This window comes from Polypterus senegalus, chromosome 11 (genome assembly GCF_016835505.1).
Source record: "Polypterus senegalus isolate Bchr_013 chromosome 11, ASM1683550v1, whole genome shotgun sequence".
Classification (NCBI taxonomy): domain Eukaryota; kingdom Metazoa; phylum Chordata; class Cladistia; order Polypteriformes; family Polypteridae; genus Polypterus; species Polypterus senegalus.
The window spans coordinates 10,612,440-10,630,956 of NC_053164.1; the positions used below are offsets into that span (position 1 = coordinate 10,612,440).

General features: G+C 42.7%; 1 protein-coding gene across 1 annotated transcript in view; it reads left to right on the forward strand.

The window, feature by feature from the left end:
- Window positions 1-296: 296 nt before the first annotated feature.
- The window catches only part of rab4b (RAB4B, member RAS oncogene family), a 74,952-nt gene continuing 56,731 nt past the window's right edge, over window positions 297-18,517 (forward strand). Inside the window, exon 1 of the mRNA XM_039768045.1 lies at window positions 297-526. Coding sequence (XP_039623979.1) covers window positions 511-526 — 16 coding nt within the window. The 5' untranslated portion in view covers window positions 297-510. The remainder of the gene's footprint in view (window positions 527-18,517) is intronic.

Genomic DNA, 18,517 nt, shown 5'->3' on the forward strand with positions numbered 1-18,517 from the left:
TGCATGTTCAAATATGTTGAAAAAGACAATCATTTCAATGGGGTGTACTTACTTTTTCACATGACTGTATGCAGCATGCTAATAAACATGATTTTGTTTGTGTGCTTTGAGAAATCTGTTTCTAGTTGAAATTAAAGATAAAATCTTATTAAAGATAAAGCTGCTGGCATGCGTTTCACGTATTTGAGGCGTTAATCTATGCTGCTTGTCCACGTATTGATAGCAGGAGAGGAAATCCTCAAATCCTCTGCCATTAGGTGGGCGGGGCCACGACGCTTTGGCGTCAGTGCGTAGTGACGTGCTCAAGATGCGCATCGATTGCGTCGTCGCTGAGTAAGGAAGCGCTGAGTGCGCCGCCATCTAGTTCCAGGTCTCGAGTTGTTTTAAAAAACAAACAAACAAACAAGCAAAAACGGAAAGTAAAATAATCAACGACAAAACCGCGAGGACATTCACCCGGTCCTACCCGACAGACGGCAGTGTTTAGTTGCTGGAAGCCGTGACGAAGACATGTCGGAGACTTACGGTGGGTTTCCCGGTCGCTAAGGGGGGAGGTTGGGGGACTGGTGGCTTATGGTGAATAACAGGCACGGATTCAATGTCGCTCATGGTTTGTTGTCTTAAACGCATGACCGGTCGTAGAGTACAGTGTTTGAGTGGGACGAGAACTAGTTTTACCTGCAATGTCTGACAGAAGCACAGATGGCGGAAGCGAAACTCGCTGTGAGCGTGAGCCGCCAGTTGCAGTGCACGCCCGAGAGCAGCCTGACCCGAAGTGAAGGGTTGCCATGTCTCAGCGATTTGAAGGATGTAGGCGCGGTCCAGCAGATCCTGCAATTCTAGCGACTATTTCTCGCATGTTTATTTGCTTTTACTAGAGGTGAAAGCACAGGAAATCGATACGCTACTTTGCGTGAGCTGCACAAGGTTACACAGGCCTAACGTGGTTTCAGAGTCTGCCTTCCACGTAATGGACAGCTGCATTACTTTATTATTGTGGAGGATCAATATTTGAGAAGCGCTGTGGGAAATTATTTACATACGTGAGTATTGGCTCCTGAATGCTAGGGTGTACATGCTGTACGTTCAGTGTGCTTTAATCTAACCCAAATAAACCACATCTGGCCGTCACTCTGTTTTTTCTCCAGTACAGGACTGATGCCAAGTTGCCATTGCTGGCAGCGTGTTAGATACATAGATAAGAATTTAATATGTCAGCAGGGGGAAATTTGGCTTTTTACAGAACCCCATTAAATAAATTATACACACACTATGGTCTGAACACGTGCCAGAATGGCTAAAAAGAAAGAAAAATTCTGACTTGGCAGACACACTGGGGCATTAGATAAGATAGAGAGAGAGATAAAAAGGGGTGAATTAAAACTGAGTACCATTATGAACAGTGCTGCACATCCTCGCTCTGAGGATACATGCATATTGTTTTTGATCTAAAGAAGCCCCAATAGCATTTCTTGACACGTGTCTGCCGAGTAATTTGTTGTCCTGTGTTAGTGTATTAGAGAGGGGATGTGCAGCATTTTTCATAAGAGCTTCAGATTTGTTTTCATCCTCTTCTTTACCATCTATCTAATGCCCCACTCTGACTGCCAAGTCAGAAATTTTCTTTCTTTTCAGCTTTTCTGGTATGTGTTCAGGCCATAGTGTGCGTGTGTGTGTTGATAAAATTTCAATCTCTCTCACATATATATATATATATATATATATATATATATATATATATATATATATATATATATCCATCCATCCATCCTCTTCCGCTTATCCGGGGTCGGGTGCTTAAGCAGAGAGGTCCAAATTTCCCTCTCCCCGGCCACTTCTTCCAGCTCTTCCGGGAGAATCCCAAGGTGTTCCCAGGCCAGCTGGGAGACAGTTCCTCCAGCGTGTCCTGGGTCTTCCCTGGGGCTTCCTCCCGGTTGGACGTGCCCGGAACACCTCACCAGGGAGGCGTCCAGGAGGCATCCTGATCAGATGCCCGAGCCACCTCATCTGACTCCTCTCGATGCGGAGGAGTAGCGGCTCTACTCTGAGCCCCTCCTGGATGACCGAGCTTCTCACCCTATCTTTAAGGGAAAGCCCAGACACCAAGCGGAGGAAACTCATTTCAGCCGCTTGTATTCGCGATCTCGTTCTTTCGGTCACTACCCACAGCTCATGACCATAGGTGAGGGTAGGAACGTAGATCGACTGGTAAATTGAGAGCTTTGCCTTACGGCTCAGCTCTTTTTTCACCACGACAGACCGATGCAGAGCCCGCATCACTGCAGATGCAGCACCGATCTGCCTGTCGATCTCACGGTCCATTCTTCCCTCACTCGTGAACAAGACACCGAGATACCTGAACTCCTCCACTTGGGGCAGGATCTCACCCCCAACCCTGAGAGGGCACTCCACCCTTATATATATATATATATATATATAATTTATTTAGTGTGTGTATCTATATATTATATCTATGGAGAGAGGATCTATGTTTTTATTTAAAGAGCTTGGATAAAAAGCCAAAGGTACTTGTGTACTAAACAGACATCAGTTCCTGCCCATTCTAGTGTTGGGCTCTGTAGGGGAGGCGCCCTGGTTGCTTAATTTGTGGAGTTTAATTTATTAGACTGACCTACCCCAACCATAAATACTAACCTTAAAGTTAGTAGGGGTGGAGTATAGTTGCCTGTAGGTCCTGTGAAGGACAGCTGGGTCCCATGCCCGGCAGGGATGCCCCTGCTGCATATGTTCCGGGGGAGCCTCCATGGGCACTCCAATACCTCCCCCGGGACGCTTGGTGGCAGCCTCCCTGGCCGACGGTGATTCCCCAACCGCACGCAGGGCTCCACGGGAGATGGAGTCCTCCACAGCTTGGTTGGGGCCCGTGGCCGGCCGCTAGGGGGGGCTGTCTGCTTCCCACAGCCCGGCTGGACGAGTCTTCAGCCCCACCCGGAAGTGCAATTAGGACCAGGTGGTTAATCATCTATCTATCTATCTATCTATCTATCTATCTATCTATCTATCTATCTATCTATCTATCTATCATATAGTGCCTTTCACTCTTTCATTTATCTATCTATCTATCTATCTATCTATCTATCTATCTATCAAAAGGGCCCAGCCACCAGCGCTCGACGAGCCAGAGTTGGGAGGAAGGAGACGGAGCTTGTCTGGGAGGAGTGGTGGAGAATTGTGGTGTTTGTGAGTTTTGTGCTTGGGACTGTGTATTGCCTGTGGGTCACGGGAAGACGTGCGCCCACGGGGGAAGAAAAAAATAAAGCCTGTGTGTTTTATACACGTGCCTCTGCGTGGTCTGTGCCGGGTCGGACGCTATATAGCGCCTTTTACAATCCCCAATGTTAATGTCCCCTTTGGGTGCCTAATGTTAAAAACAAAAATCAGATTTGCGTCACGATAATAGAACAGGGTACTAGCCGTCATTTTAGTACACAAGTACCAAGCCATATTTCCCCCTGGGGACAAATGTCTGTCTGTCATATAGTGCCTTTCATATGTATGTATCTGTCTGTCTGTCTATGTCTTTGACATCGTATCTGTCTTAAGTATATAGTGCCTTTAGCATCTAATCTATAGAGCATTTGACATCCTATCTATCTTTTAATCCTAAAGTGTATTTGACATCTGTCCATTGATCGATTGAGTATACTTATTGTCCCCAAAGGAAATTAAAATTTTACAAAAAAAAAAAAAAAAGAAATAGAAACAAGAAATATAATAAAAACAAACAACCTCCTCTCTGGTTTGGATGACAGAGAGCTGCCGCTGTCAATAACGGGCTTATAGGTGAGGTCAGACCTGCTCAGATTGTACCACAAGCTTATATCCAGAGTCATTAATATTTGGGTAGAGCAGGTCCAGCTTTGTTTAGTGTCCACAAGTGGAACATGCCTAATAGACACTTGATTCCTTGTTTGAAATCACCAGCATTCAGAATGATTCATCAGTAAGTTATCTATATAAATACGTGTGTTGTTATTATGGTTATTAGCGCAGTGTGTATCATTTCTGTCGCTGAATCAGGCAGGATGCTGTAATGTAACTTTCCTCGGCAGTGACCTGGATGAATTCATTCTGCACTTCAATGTCTTGAGCGCACATTTTAGCTTTCATTGTATTCTGCTCCCTTTGTCACCATTGTGTCTCCCTCCTCCTTTTTCCATTCAGTCTGATGAAACCCATCCAGCGTTAATATAGCATCGGAAATAAAGAGGTGTAAGCCAGTTCTCTGTGGTACCCAAAATATCACAGTATGTGGACTTTCTGTAACTTGCCATGAGATATAAAAGTTCAAACATCTGTTTTGAAAGCAATAGAACATTTCCCACTGCATGAAGTCAGGACAGGTCTGAATTCTTTTCACCTTAACCCCATCCTCACTTGGAATCGTCACCTCCTCCATCTCCAGACGAGTTTGTCATTTTCATCCTTGCTCCAGCTCTTTGCCCTTTTTAATTTTTGGATGAGCAGCTCTTCTAATAGAGCAGTGGTGGGCAAAGTCATTCCTGGAGGGCCGCAGTGGCTGCAGGTTTTTGTTCCAACCCAGTTGCTTAATAAGAAGCTCTTATTGCTCAAGTAACACTTCTGCTTCATTTTAGTTGCCTTGGTCATTAAGAATTTGTACCCTTATTGCTTATCTTAGTCTTAAGCAGCTGTTTTCTTGGTTTTTAATTGCTCCTTATTAGCAATAAGATGCAAATGACAAAAGAAACCAGCATTTCTCTTTTTAGCTTCTTACCATTTACACCTGTGTGTATTTATCATGCACTATTTGCTTTAATTAAATATTTGAAAAAAAAAAGTGAAAGATTGAGTCCATTTTAGACTTCAAATCATTTGGATGATATCCTTAGAAAGGGAAAAAAAATCTAGGATATGAGAATGGCCTGAAATGGCAGAGTTAAAGCACTAACAAGCCATGCAATGTAATTATTGGCAAGGATTGTTTTCTAATTAAGTAACTGGGTTGGAGCAAAAACCTGCAGCCACTGCGGCCCTCCAGGACTGACTTTGCCCACCCCTGTAATAGAGCATAACTAGAGCTCTTTTTGGGTGGGAGTGTTAGCAGTGCTGCCAGGTGAATATGGGAATGTCTCCCACATTCTTAACACGTTCTAGATGTTGGCAGGCATCAGATGTTTTATGCTCACCATGTGACATTTTCCAAGTTCGTAGATTGTTTGAAAGGCAGCCAAGGCGGGCCGCCGGTGCACAGGGCTTTGTTGACAGCAGCATCTCTTCAGTTTAGTTTAAAAATTCGTTCAGAAATGTATGGCAGCAAGCCAGAGGCCAAATCTTAACATTACTTATTAATAACATTAATCAGTTCACATTAAAAACATTGATAATTCTAGATAAAAAAAGAGTGAGAGCTTCTGTAAAGGCTGCTGCATGCAGTTATGAAAGGAGGCCCAGTCTTGTTTTTTGACGCGCTTTTGCTGAACAATGCTTTTGCAGCATTGTTCATAATGGCATTCAGTTTGTCTTCATTCTCACCTCCACGTGGTCTAGAGTGCCTCCTATATCTGAGCCTACCCTTTTAATTAGTTTGTTGATTTGGTGGGCCTCTTTTGAAGTGATGTTACCAGCCCAGTACACTGACCCTTAAAGAGTTATAGAAGATGGGAAGTTTTGATTTCATCCTCTCCTCCACTTTGACCTCCATGGTGTCGAGATGGTGTGCAATAACTTATTCTGCCTTTTTATTTATTTTAATTCAGTGGGCCTCTCTTGAAGTAATGTTACCATCCTTGCACACTATAGAGTATAAAATCACTAAGTTATGTAATATGTGAAGGATGTTATTGCCCATGTCTCCTAAGAAAAAAGAGCCTGCTCTTCCCTTTCTTATATATAGTTCCTCTTTGTTCCAAAACCAGTCAATTTCAATTTCAAAGTTATTGTCATATACAGATAACAATGGAACATCATTACCAGTAATGACATTCTTGGAGTCGAATAACACAGGAAAGCACCTGATATTAATAAAAAAAAAAAGTAGAAATAATAAAAGTAAGAGTAAAATAGCAAGGTGCCTAATGAAATATTAAATGTCCATCGAGCAAGGGAATATAGTGCATATATATGTATGTTCCAGCCTATGAACAGAAGGTAACTCTAAAAATTTGTAAAATAACATCCAGTCAAAGAGATCAGTATTCAGTATCAGCAGTTTAAGTAGCCTGATGGCTTGTGGGTCGAAACTGTCCATGAACCTGCTGGTTTGGGCCTGTACCGCCTCCCAGATGGCAGGAACATGAAAAATCTGTGGTGAGGATGGCTTGGATCAGAGGGGATCCACTGTGTCTTCCCCCTGCAGTGCTTTCTGTAGTGGTCCGGGATGGCTGGCAGTTCAGTCCCGGTGATGTGTTGCACCGATCCGACAACCCATTGTAGAACTGTGCGGTCCAGAGCATTACAGCTGCCATACCAGATCATCATACAACAAGACAGAATGCTCCCAATGGTACATTGGTGAAAATTAGTGAGTATTCTGGAGTCCGTGCCAAACCTCCCGAGTCCAGTCCAACCTGTCATTGATGTGGACCCCTACCCAAGTACTTTTTAGAAGTGCACTACCCCTTCATCCTCTCCCTATATAGTGACTAAACATTGAGGCTGTTTGGTGCAGCAGAAGTTAATAATCGGTTCTTTGTTTTTCTTGAAGACAGATCTTTCTGGTTACTAGTGGAGAAAGTGGCTAATTCAAATATCTGCAGCCACTGCAGGCCTCCAAGATCGGAGTTTGACACTGATGCCTCCATTTAGCATGCAGCTAGACCTTGAAAAGAAGCTCTTCCTGAGTGTGTCTGAGCTGGTGTTGAGGCAGCAATAGTATATCCGTGGCCACAGCACAAAGAAGAGACCGTTTGTTGTGATGGCTGGTATCTTTAATCATCTTCTCTGCCGTGGTCTGACGTCACTTTGTATAGATGTCTTGGAAGTTGTAAAGTGCACACCTAGTGATGCATTCATTTGACCGCACCACCCTCTGCAGAACCTTGCAGTTTCCAAAGCAGGCAGTAATATGTCTTGTCAGGATACTTCCAAAGGTCAATATGTAGAAGTTCTTTAGGAGGCCGGCCTAATGTCCCTGAGACGTCTGAGGTGGTAACGGCATTGTCGTGCCTTCTTCACCCAAGTGGTAGTGTGCTTGGAGCAGGTCAGGTCCTCTGTGATGTGGACATTTAAGTTATCTAAAACTTTCCTCTCCAGTTCTGAGGGGTTGGCAGTGCCTGTACTGTCCCATCAACCAAAGTTAACAGTCAACTCCTGTCTCTTGCTATAACATTCAGCAGAAGACTGTTGTCCTGACTGTACACTTCCATCCCGGTAATCCTGCTCCTTGTTGTTAGCCGTGTCATCAGCGAACTTGACAGTGATGTTACGGGGGTGCGGAAATCCAACGTCCGACACGGGAAAATTGACCGTCGGACAAGCGTGTTTTTCTGGTTTCAGTTGTCCGCAGACAAGTGTGGTTTTCTGGAGACAAAAGAATTCTGTGCGCTGGGCAGGGTACATGTTTACCACTACTTTCAAATTTTAAACATTTGGGTACGTACTTCGTGCGGAAACAGTCTACTTGGGCATGTTCTTCATCTCTCATAGTTACAAAATGACAGCTGATTTTTCAAAGGGGAAGTACTCTTACAGTCTAAGTATTTTACCCTACTATTTACACGCTTGGAGATGCGGTCATTTTTTTTCATGCCGACATTACGATGTAATCCGATGATTTTTCATTATAATCGATAACTTTTATATGTTATTAATAAAATTCATTGTTTTTACATAAAAATGCGGTCATTTTACTTACAATGCAAATGTTTTCACCACATAACAAAGCTTGTTAGGCAGGTAATCTTTCCTGAAATTTGCAGTTTGGCGTAGGTTGTGATATACTGAGGAGTTAAGAAATTTATTGCGTGACAACATCAATTTTGATGATCTGTCTAGTGATCGTTTTTGATTAGAAAATTTTTCATATAAAACAAGTTGGTTTCGCATTGTCAGTTTATTAAAAATAAAGAAGAAATCATTCTAACGGTTTCCAAATGTTATGAAATATCTATAAAAAGCTTCACTTAGACGCGATTATTTTTTCCCCCCGACAACATCAGTAATATTTACTTCTTTGGTAAATCAGTCCAGGAACCATGCAGTTCAGCTCAAGCAGAAATGAACAGCATTCAGCCCATGCTGTCTGAGATGGTAAAGATTCTTAGGGGAGAAGATGTTGCAAGACAAAAGCTGAAGAACATGGCAGAAAATGAATCAGGACAGTGATCTGTTATGTAACTGTAATATGTGAAACAGAACTAGTGTAGCTGTAATGAAGGCATTGTTTATTAGAGAGTTAAAATGATAAGGAATCTTTTATATAATATTCTGGAAAGGTGGCAAAATACTACTCCCTGAAAGAACTTTTTTCAGTTTTAAAATGGAAGGCAATTTTGGTATCAGTAAAAGAGATCAGAAGAAATGAACTACTTTTCACTTTTGTTATTTGTTTATGGGCAAGCGAATTTAACTGACGGACAAGTGGATTTTCTAAGTTTACTTGTCCGTGGACAAGTAGGAAAAAAAAACTGATTTCCACACCCCTGCATTAGAGTCCTGCACAACCACAGAGTCATCGATTGTAGAGGGAATATAGCAGAAGACCCAGAACAAAGCCGTTTGGAGTTGCCTGTGCTGAGACTAAGCGATGATGGAGTGTGGCCATTCATTCAAACCACCTGGAGCCTACCTTTCAAGCAGTATAGTGAGGTGTTCCTAAGCTTGCTGATTAGATTGGAGGAGTCTGTTATGTTAAATGCCAAACTATAGTCCAGGGGTGGGCAAAGTCAATCCTGAAGGGCCGCAGTGGCTCCAACTGAATTGCTTAATATGAAGCACGTATTGCTCAAGTAACATCCATCCATCCATCCTCTTCCGCTTATCCGAGGTCGGGTCGCGGGGACAGCAGCTTAAGCAGAGAGACCCAGACTTCCCTCTCCCCGGCCACTTCTTCCAGCTCTTCCGGGAGAATCCCAAGGTGTTCCCAGGCCAGCCGGGAGACATAGTCCCTCCAGCGTGTCCTGGGTCTTCCCTGGGGCCTCTTCCCGGTTGGACGTGCCCGGAACACCTCACCAGGAAGGCGTCCAGGAGGCATCCTGATCAGATGCCCGAGCCACCTCATCTGACTCCTCTCGATGCGGAGGAGCAGCGGCTCTACTCTGAGCCCCTCCCGGATGACTGAGCTCCTCACTCTATCTTTAAGGGAAAGCCCAGACACCCTGCGGAGGAAACTCATTTCAGCCGCTTGTATTCGCGATCTCGTTCTTTCGGTCACTACCCACAGCTCATGACCATAGGTGAGGGTAGGAACGTAGATCGACTGGTAAATTGAGAGGAGGATCACTCAAGTAACACTATACCTTATTTTAGTTGTCTTGCTCATTAAAATTTTGAATCCTTATTGCTTATTTTAGTCTTAAACAGCTGTATTCTTGGTTCTTAATTGCTCTTTATTAGCAGCTAGCTGTGTAAGCCCATGCTGTAAAAAGCCCGGGCTCCTAGAAACTGATAAAATTGTCATAAAAAAAAATTGAAATGTAGAGATGTCAGGTACAGTAAGTGAAAGGAAATACTCTGGGCCTCTCTCTCCTAGGAGGATTCCTTTTACCCACATGCTTGCATCACTTGTGCATTAGCAGCGGGAGGAAAAGTAAAAGGGATACCGTTTTGCCAACATTAGCAACTAAGCGACTTTGTCTTTCTTCAGAGGTTTCATTTTGCTGACGTGCTCGCCTCGCTTGTGTTATTAGTGGCTAAGCGAGTTTTCTGTTTCCTCGGAGGTGGAGCCCTTACCCAGACTCCACCTCTAACCTCCGGGCAGGACAGGCAGACACACACACACACACACACACACTTCCACATGTAGTCGTTTATATGTAAGGCTTCTCTCGCTATAACCGCCAGCCTGCGCTATGCGCCAGCCACTTCACGTCTCTGCCTCTCGCATATGTGGATTTCACTTTCACCAGACAGCAAATCTTTTAATTCTCGCGGATAGGCCTCTTCATTTGGAAGAAACACTACTCTTCCCTGATGGTAACACGAATTAGACGATCTACCAGTCTCTGACTTAAAGTTTAAATCTAAACAGTATATTCGATCTCTTTTCACTGCTCCATTATTTCACCGAGTAATAATTTCCATTTGTTTGTGCTAATGCGATCTTTACTCATTTTTTTGAGACTTTAGAATTTTAGTGCTTTCATCTTCTCTAACCTGCTCTGCATGTGTACCGTGCCAACGTTTTTGAATTCTTTACAATGTTCTACTTTTGTCATCTACTTTTTGTCCTTTATTTCCAACCCCTAGCATGGCTTGGCGCAAAGTCTCGTCTCGTGGGACGTGATAGTGTGTCTCTGAAAAAGTCACGTCTCGTCCCAGGATTTTTTTATTATAATAAAGAGATAAGATGCAAATGACAATGAAGTCGGCGGTTCCCCATCTGACTTGTTTCCATTTACACCTTTGTGTATTTATCGTGCACTATTAGGTTTAATTAAATACTTGGAAGAAAAGTGAAGGATTGTGAGTTACTCATCTGTTTTTTAGGCATCAGATCATTTGAATGATATCCTTAGAAAGGAAAAAGAAAATCTAGGGTATGAGAATGACCTGACATGGCAGAGTTAAAGCGCTAACAAGTAATGAAGTTAAATTATTGGCAAAGATTGTATTTTATTTAAGCAAATGTCAAGTCAAGCTGGGGAGCATGCACTGGTACAGTGTGTTGCCTCACCCATTGCACGACGAAACAACTTTGGATCCCAGTTGACAACCCCCCAGGCAGACATGCGGTCCAGTCCCACCTTCAGGAAATGGCCCTCTATCTGCCGTAGCCAGGTGTTACGTGGGCAAAACCTTGGCCTGGTCTAGCCACTCGGGTCCCCAATAATGAGGATCTTATGAGCCGTATCACCCTCTGGGAAACGCGCCACATGGCCATAGTCCCGTAACTGACGCTCCCTCACAATGGAGGTCATGTGCCTCATTCGGGACTCCATAAGCAACACAAAGTCAAACCAACGGTACCCAAGGATTTTCCGGAGAGACACAGTACCAAAGGAGTCCTGTCTTCATCTCAGGTCACTGGTTAGCGTCCATGACTCGCAACCATATAGCAAGACAGGAAGCACCAGTACTCTAAAGATTTGGACCTTTGTCCTTTTGCTTAGATATCGGGAGCGCCACACACTCCTTTCCAGCAAACTCATGACCCCAATTCTCTCCTAATCCATCTACTGACTTCATAGGAAGAGTCACCAGAGACATGAATGTCACTGCTGAGGTAAGTAAACCTCTCGACGAGGTCGACACTCTCTCCGCAGACAGACACACTGCTGATGGCCGTGACCAAGAGGTTATTAAAGGCCTGGCTGTTGGTTTTTATCAGGACACTTGCAAGCCCAGACACTCAGACTCCTCACTCAGTCTCTCGAGAGCCCCGATCAGAGCTTCCATTGACTACGCGAAGATCACAGCATCGTCAGCAAAGTCAAGATCCGTGAATCTTTCTTCACCAACAGATGCCTCACAGCCGCTGGACCCCATGACCCTGACCAACGTAATAATAATAATACATTTTATTTATATAGCGCCTTTCACATGCTCAAGGCACTTACAGAATATAAGAAAGAACGGCAGGGTATACAGCGTATAGCATTGTACAAACCAAATAAATAAATAAAGAAGATTAAGACAGTAAATTCAGAAAAAGCCTAACAGACAACAGAATTGATGGTCTACACACACACACACACAGGTTACATGAGCATCTTGACAGAGAGGTAAACTGAGAGAAGAGTAATGAAGTCAAGTAGAGCTAAAAGCCTTCCTGAACAGATGAGTTTTGATTTGTTTTTTAAAAGAATTCATGGAGTCAGCTGACCTGATTCATTTTGGTAGGTCACTCCAGAGTCTGGGCACTCACTATACAGCTGAAGGCCCTGCGGTCACCCATGGAGTGTAGATTAGTGTGAGGCACAACAAGATTGGTAGAATCAGAGGACCTTCGTGAGCAAGCAGGCACATAGTGATGGAGAACATCAAGAAAACATCAAGTCGAGTTTTGAAAGTCCCTAACGTCTTACTGTCTACCACACTACTTGGTAGCTTATTCCAAGTGTCTATCGTTCTTTGTGTAAAGAAAAACTTCCTAATGTTTGTGCGAAATTTACCCTTAACAAGTTTCCAACTGTGTCCCCGTGTTCTTGATGAGCTCATTTTAAAATACAAGTCTCGATCCACTGTACTAATTCCCTTCATAATTTTAAACACTTCAATCATGTCACCTCTTAATCTTCTTTTGCTTAAACTGTAAAGGCTCAGCTCTTTTAATCTTTCCTCATAATTCAACCCCTGTAGACCTGGAATCAGCCTAGTCGCTCTTCTCTGGACCTTTTCAAGTGCTGCTATGTCCTTTTTGTAGCCTGGAGACCAAAACTGCACACAGTACTCAAGATGAGGCCTCACCAGTGCATTATAAAGGTTGAGCATAACCTCCTTGGACTTGTACTCCACAGATCAAGGCGCTATATAACCTAACATTCTGTTAGCCTTCTTAATGGCTTCTGAACACTGTTTGGAAGTTGATAGCTTGGAGTCCACTATGACTCCTAAATCCTTCTCATAAGGTGTACTCTCGATTTTCCGACCGCCCATTGTGTATTCAAACCTAATATTTTTACTTCCTATGTGTAATACTTTACATTTACTGACATTAAATTTCATCTGCCACAAATCTGCCCAAGCCTGTATGCTATCCAAGCCCTTCTGTAATGATATAACGGATTCCAAATTATCTGCTAATCCACCTATCTTGGTATCATCTGCAAACTTAACCAGCTTGTTACTTATATTCCTATCTAAATCATTTATATATATTAAAAATAGCAGCGGCCCTAGCACTGACCCTTGTGGAACACCACTCTTAACATCGGCCAGTTTTGATGAGGTTCCTCGCACCATCACCCTCTGCTTCCTGTGTCTGAGCCAATTCTGCACCCATCTAAAAACAACACCCTGAACTCCCACTTCTTTTAACTTGATGCCCAACCTCTCATGTGGCACCTTATCAAATGCTTTCTGAAAGTCCAGATAAATAATATCATAAGCTCCACTTTGATCGTATCCTTTTGTTGCCTCCTCATAGAATTCCAACAGGTTAGTAAAAAACGACCTCCCTTTTCTGAACCCATGCTGACTGTTCAGAATAACTCCGGTCACTGATGTAGTTTGGCGCGAGGTTATTTAAGGCATTGTAGGTTATTAGTAGGATTTTATATTCGATTCTGTAAGACACAGGGAGCCAGTGAAGATGGAGCAGGATGGTGTGATGTGCTCGCTACTACTGGTTCGAGTAAGAACTCTTGCAGCCGAGTTTTGAATAAACTGGAGCTGTGATATAAGATTAGAAAGGGCACCTGCCAACAGCGAGTTACAATAATCTATGCGGGATGTGATAAAAGCAGGGACAAGTTTCTCAGTGTTAGAAAATGAGAGGAAGGAGTGAACACAGGATATGTTATGGAATTGAAAGTAAGAAAGTTTCTTAATGTGATTTATGTGGGCGGAGTAAGAAAGGGAGGAATCAAAAATGACACCAAGATTCTTTGCAGTAGAGGCAGGTCTGATGAGATCACCGCCAAGATGGACTGGGAAGGAGCTCATTTTATTAAGTTGCATTTTAGTCCCAATTTGCAGGAGTTCAGTTTTGTTGCAGTTTAATTTTAAAGAGTTCTGCTCCATCCAGGTTTTAATTTCACTAAGGCAGGTTGTGAGCTGAGAGAGCTCTAATGAAGTTCCACTTTTAACATTTAAGTAGAGTTGAGTATCGTATCATCTTCATAAAAATGAAAGCCCAGTCCATAGCTACGAATAATAAGCATATAAATACAGAAGGCAGAGGGCCGAGGACAGATCCCTGAGGAGCTTCTTGTGTGACTGGCGCCAAGCTGGATCTTCTGTTGCCAAGACTAACAAACTCTTGCCTATCAGTCAGATAGTACTTTAACCACTGGAGGGAGGGCAGTGCCAGAGATACCCAGCATGTTCTCCATTCTGGACAGTAGAATGCCATGTCTGACCCGAGTGTTCAGATGCTGCACTGAGGTCTGATAGAATTAATATGCTGGTTTGTCCGGAGTCTGCTGCCATAAGCAAATCATTGGTTACCCGTAGCAGAGCAGTTTCACAGCTTGATACAAGCATTGAACAAAGCAAATGAGTTGGAATAAAAACCTGCAGACACTGCGGCCCTCCAGGAACCCCTGCTATAGTCTATACATAGCATTCACCCATGATTCCTTTTCCTGCTGACCAGGTGGTCTAGTATTTCACCTGTCTGTTCTCCAGTTGGAAAAACCAACAGAAGTGTAATCAGTTGTTGTAATCAGTGTACGTATGTGTAAACAAAAGCAGATCATTCAGAGCCTAATGGACTGCACTCCAGTTCTGATGATGAAAGCAATGCTACTCACTTTTTAGAAAATGTAATTACCATTTTGCAAAAAAAAACGAAAATACGGTCATCTTGAAGAGAGAGGGTTTATTATGTTGTCCAGCGGGAAATACATTTTGTGACAGGAAGAGTAGTCCAAAAAATTTTTTGTTGCCAGTGCCACCCAACCTTCTTGAGTAAACAAGATAGACATGCTGTGCAGTTCGTATCTGCTTTGAGTCACAATTCAAAACAAAAGCAAAGTTTTCAGGATAATTAGCTTTCATTTTCAAAAATTGCCTGGAGGATAATGGCAAATATGTAAGAATGTAAATTTAAATTTGTAATCTTGTGTCAACTAATAGCTACCAGTATAAATCACTTTAGAAAGTGAATACCCACTCATTTCTCCTTCTGCTTAGTTCAGTTTTGAGTGGCACGTGGTTGGCATCTAATCCAGCTCCAACTGAATCTGAAGTATGCGGACACGCCACTTCAGTTTATGATTGCCAGTTGACCTGAAGAAGATATGCAGGAAAGCTGGAATTCCTGGGGTAATGTTACAGTGCCACTTTTGTGAGGATCACACATACACGAAGTTGAGACAGAACTATCAGTTGTATACTTGCTTGTGTAGATTAAGGTGGAAAAACACAAGGCGGGCATTGTCTTTATGACCCTTGCACCTGTATACATCACGCTCAAAAAGAAAAGGCAAGGTAACATGTTTTGGGGAATTTATTTTTTTCTCATGAAATTTAAATTTCAGGTCATTCAAAATGAGAAAATGTGTTCTAGTTACAGTAAAGCGTTGTGTTTTAATTTGTCAGAATGAAAGTCTGCAGCCACCGTGACCTCTCTAGACAGAGTTTAATTAAGTCTGCAAGGCTGAAGCGGCATCCAGCTCAATTAAAATGTCAAGTTCTAGTACATTGTCGCATCTCGTATTGGACAGCCAAGTGACAGGTAGTGTTTAAGAATGTCGTGACACTGTCTATTGTTTCTTGACCTTTCGGAAATGTTGTACCCTGGCTAGTTTGCTTTTTCAATAAGTTGTCTTGCGTATGTTTTAGAAAATTTTTTGTAGAAGTTTTGTTTTCTTTTGTATGTACTAGCTAGTGGTGATCAACACAAATGCTGCTGTTTTTCCAAGTTCAATACAAACTTGGTACGTCTTTAAAGAATGGGAGCTGGCTGAGGTTGTACCTTTACTCCTCGACATGGAAAGAGATGTTATGTGAATGACATATTTAGAACGAACTGTGACAAAGCAATAAATCATCAGACAGCCATACCTCTTTTAAGGACAGTAGATAGATAAAACTTTATTTGACCCCAGGGAGAAATTTGGCTTTATCACAGAAGATCTTTAAATAAATAAATACACCCACACAATGATCTAAACACAAACACAAGAATGACTAAAAAGAAAGAAAAGTTATTACTTGGCAGTCCCAGCGAGGCACTATGCAGGCATATTGTTGTCTGTGAACAGAGCCCCAGTCACGTTCCTTGACACATTTCTGCTAAATAATTTGTCGGCTAAAAGTCGGCTTAATGTTGGTGTGTCACAGAGAGGATGTGTAGCATTGTTTATAATGGCACTCAGTTTTGTCTTCCTTCTTTCCTCCTCACCCTTTTAATTAGTTTGTTGATTCGATGGGCCTCTTTTGAAGTGCTGTTACCAGCCCAGCACACCACACTGACCCTCACAGAGTTGTAGAAGATGTGAAGGATGTCGCTTCCCACATTAAAGGAACGCAGTCTACTAAGGATGAAGAGTCCGCTCTGCCCTTTCTTCTCTAGTTCCTCTGTCATTCCAAGACCAGTCCAACTTGTCATTATGTGGACCACCAGCAGTGGACCACATCCACTCCCTGACTAGTGACTGGACATAGAGGCTCTTTGGTCTGACTAAAGTCAATAAGTAGCTCCTTGGTTTTGCTGACTATAAGAGGCAATCAGTCCTCAAAGTTCTCCACCTGACTCCTGTCAGGTATTTGTCAATGTATTTCAATATATTTGTCAATGTACAGGTCTCTGTCAATGTATTTCTATAGCACATTTAAAACAACATAGGAATGCTGTGGCCAAAGTGTTTTACAATAATAGAATAAAAGAAAACAAACAAATAACATAAATAGGAATAAAATGTAAGAACATAAATAAAATACATAATAAAGTAGAAGTAATGTTACATACATGTTACATAATCACAATGAGGAAACCATTAGTATTACTGAAGGTCACAGAATGCTAGTGAATAGAAATGAGTCTTTAATCTCGTTTTGAATTGTCGACGACTCCTTTATGTGATGAGGTAAAGAGCTCCACACGCGAGGTGCCACAGCTGTCCTCCTTAGTTTTACACTTGGGACGAGGGACAACAAGAGACAACTGACCAGAAGATCTAAGCACTCCGGATGGCTGGTGTAAAACACACAATTCAGATAAATAGCCCATGAAAAGATTTAAAAACAAACAACAAGATTTTGAAATCAATTCAAAAACTGATAGGCAGCCAGTATAAAGAAGCTAAAATAGGAGAAACAGAATCAGACTTTCTTGCCCCAACCAGAAAGCGAGCGGCGGCATTCTGGACCAACTGTAACCTGCGTATCATCCATCCATCCATTTTCCAACCCGCTGAATCCGAACACAGGGTCACGGGGGTCTGCTGGAGCCAATCCCAGCCAACACAGGGCAGGGTGCCAACCCACCGCGGGACACACACAAACACACCCACACACCAAGTACACACTAGGGCCAATTTAGAATCGCCAATCCACCTAACCGGCATGTCTTTGGACTGTGGGAGGAAATCCGGAGCGCCCGGAGGAAACCCACGCAGACACGGGGAGAACATGCAAACTCCACGCAGGGAAACGAACCTGCGAGGCAGCAGCGCTACCACTGTGCCACCGTGCTGCCCAACCTGCGTATCAGGGATTTGCTAATCCCAGAATACAGTGAGTTGCAGTAATCAAGGCGAGAAAAAATAAAAGCATGAGTAGCTTTCTCAAGATCCTTAGAAGATAAAAAAGGCTTGATCTTACCTAATAGACGAAGCTGGAAAAAGCAACTCTTGACTAGAGAATTAACTTGTTTCTCAAAAGAGAGGTTACTGTCAAAGATAACAGCAAGGTTGCGGACTTGAGGTTTGCAAAAGACAGAGAAGGAGCCGAGAAGTCCAAGAACAATTTGGGCTTTAGCTGATGGACCCATTATAAGCACCTCCATTTTATTTTGATTCGGATCAAGAAAATTATTAGTCATCCATGATCTTAGTTCAGAAAGACAGTTGAGGAGTTGATTTATTGCAGAGTTGCAGACAGGAATATAAACCTGAGTATCCTCAGCATAGCAGTCAAAAGAAATGTTAAATTTCCTAAAAATAGCTCCAATAGGGTGAAGGTATATAGAGAATAAAATAGGACCCAAAATGGATCCCTGATGAACACCACATTTAAGAGGAGCAGTAGACGAAAAAGAGGAATTTAATGTCACTGAAAAGTGTCTACCAGTTAAATATGACCTGAACCAGTTAAGAGCAGCCCCTTTAAGCCCAACAAGATGTTCAAGTAGCATCAGCAATACCTCAGGGTCAGTAGTGTCAAAGGCAGCGGACAGGTCAAGGAGGACAAGGACTGCCGCGCCACCTGAGTCAGTAATAATAGAGATGTCGTTGAAAACTTTCAGGAGGGCCGTTTCAACACTATGATAATGCCTAAAGCCAGATTGGTAGATCTCAAATAAATTATTGGAGTTAAGGTGATCGACCAATTGATTATAAATAATTCTTTCTAGAATTTTAGCCAGAAATGGCAGTTGGGGAAACTGGGCGAAAATTGGCTAAAACTCCAGGATCTAGTTCTGCCTTTTTTAGATGGCGACTGACTGCAGTATGTTTAAAAAATGATGGCACAACCCCCCGCACTTATAGAATCATTGATAATGGATAATAAGGATGGGCCCAAAACATCAAAGGCTTCCACTAAGAGTCGT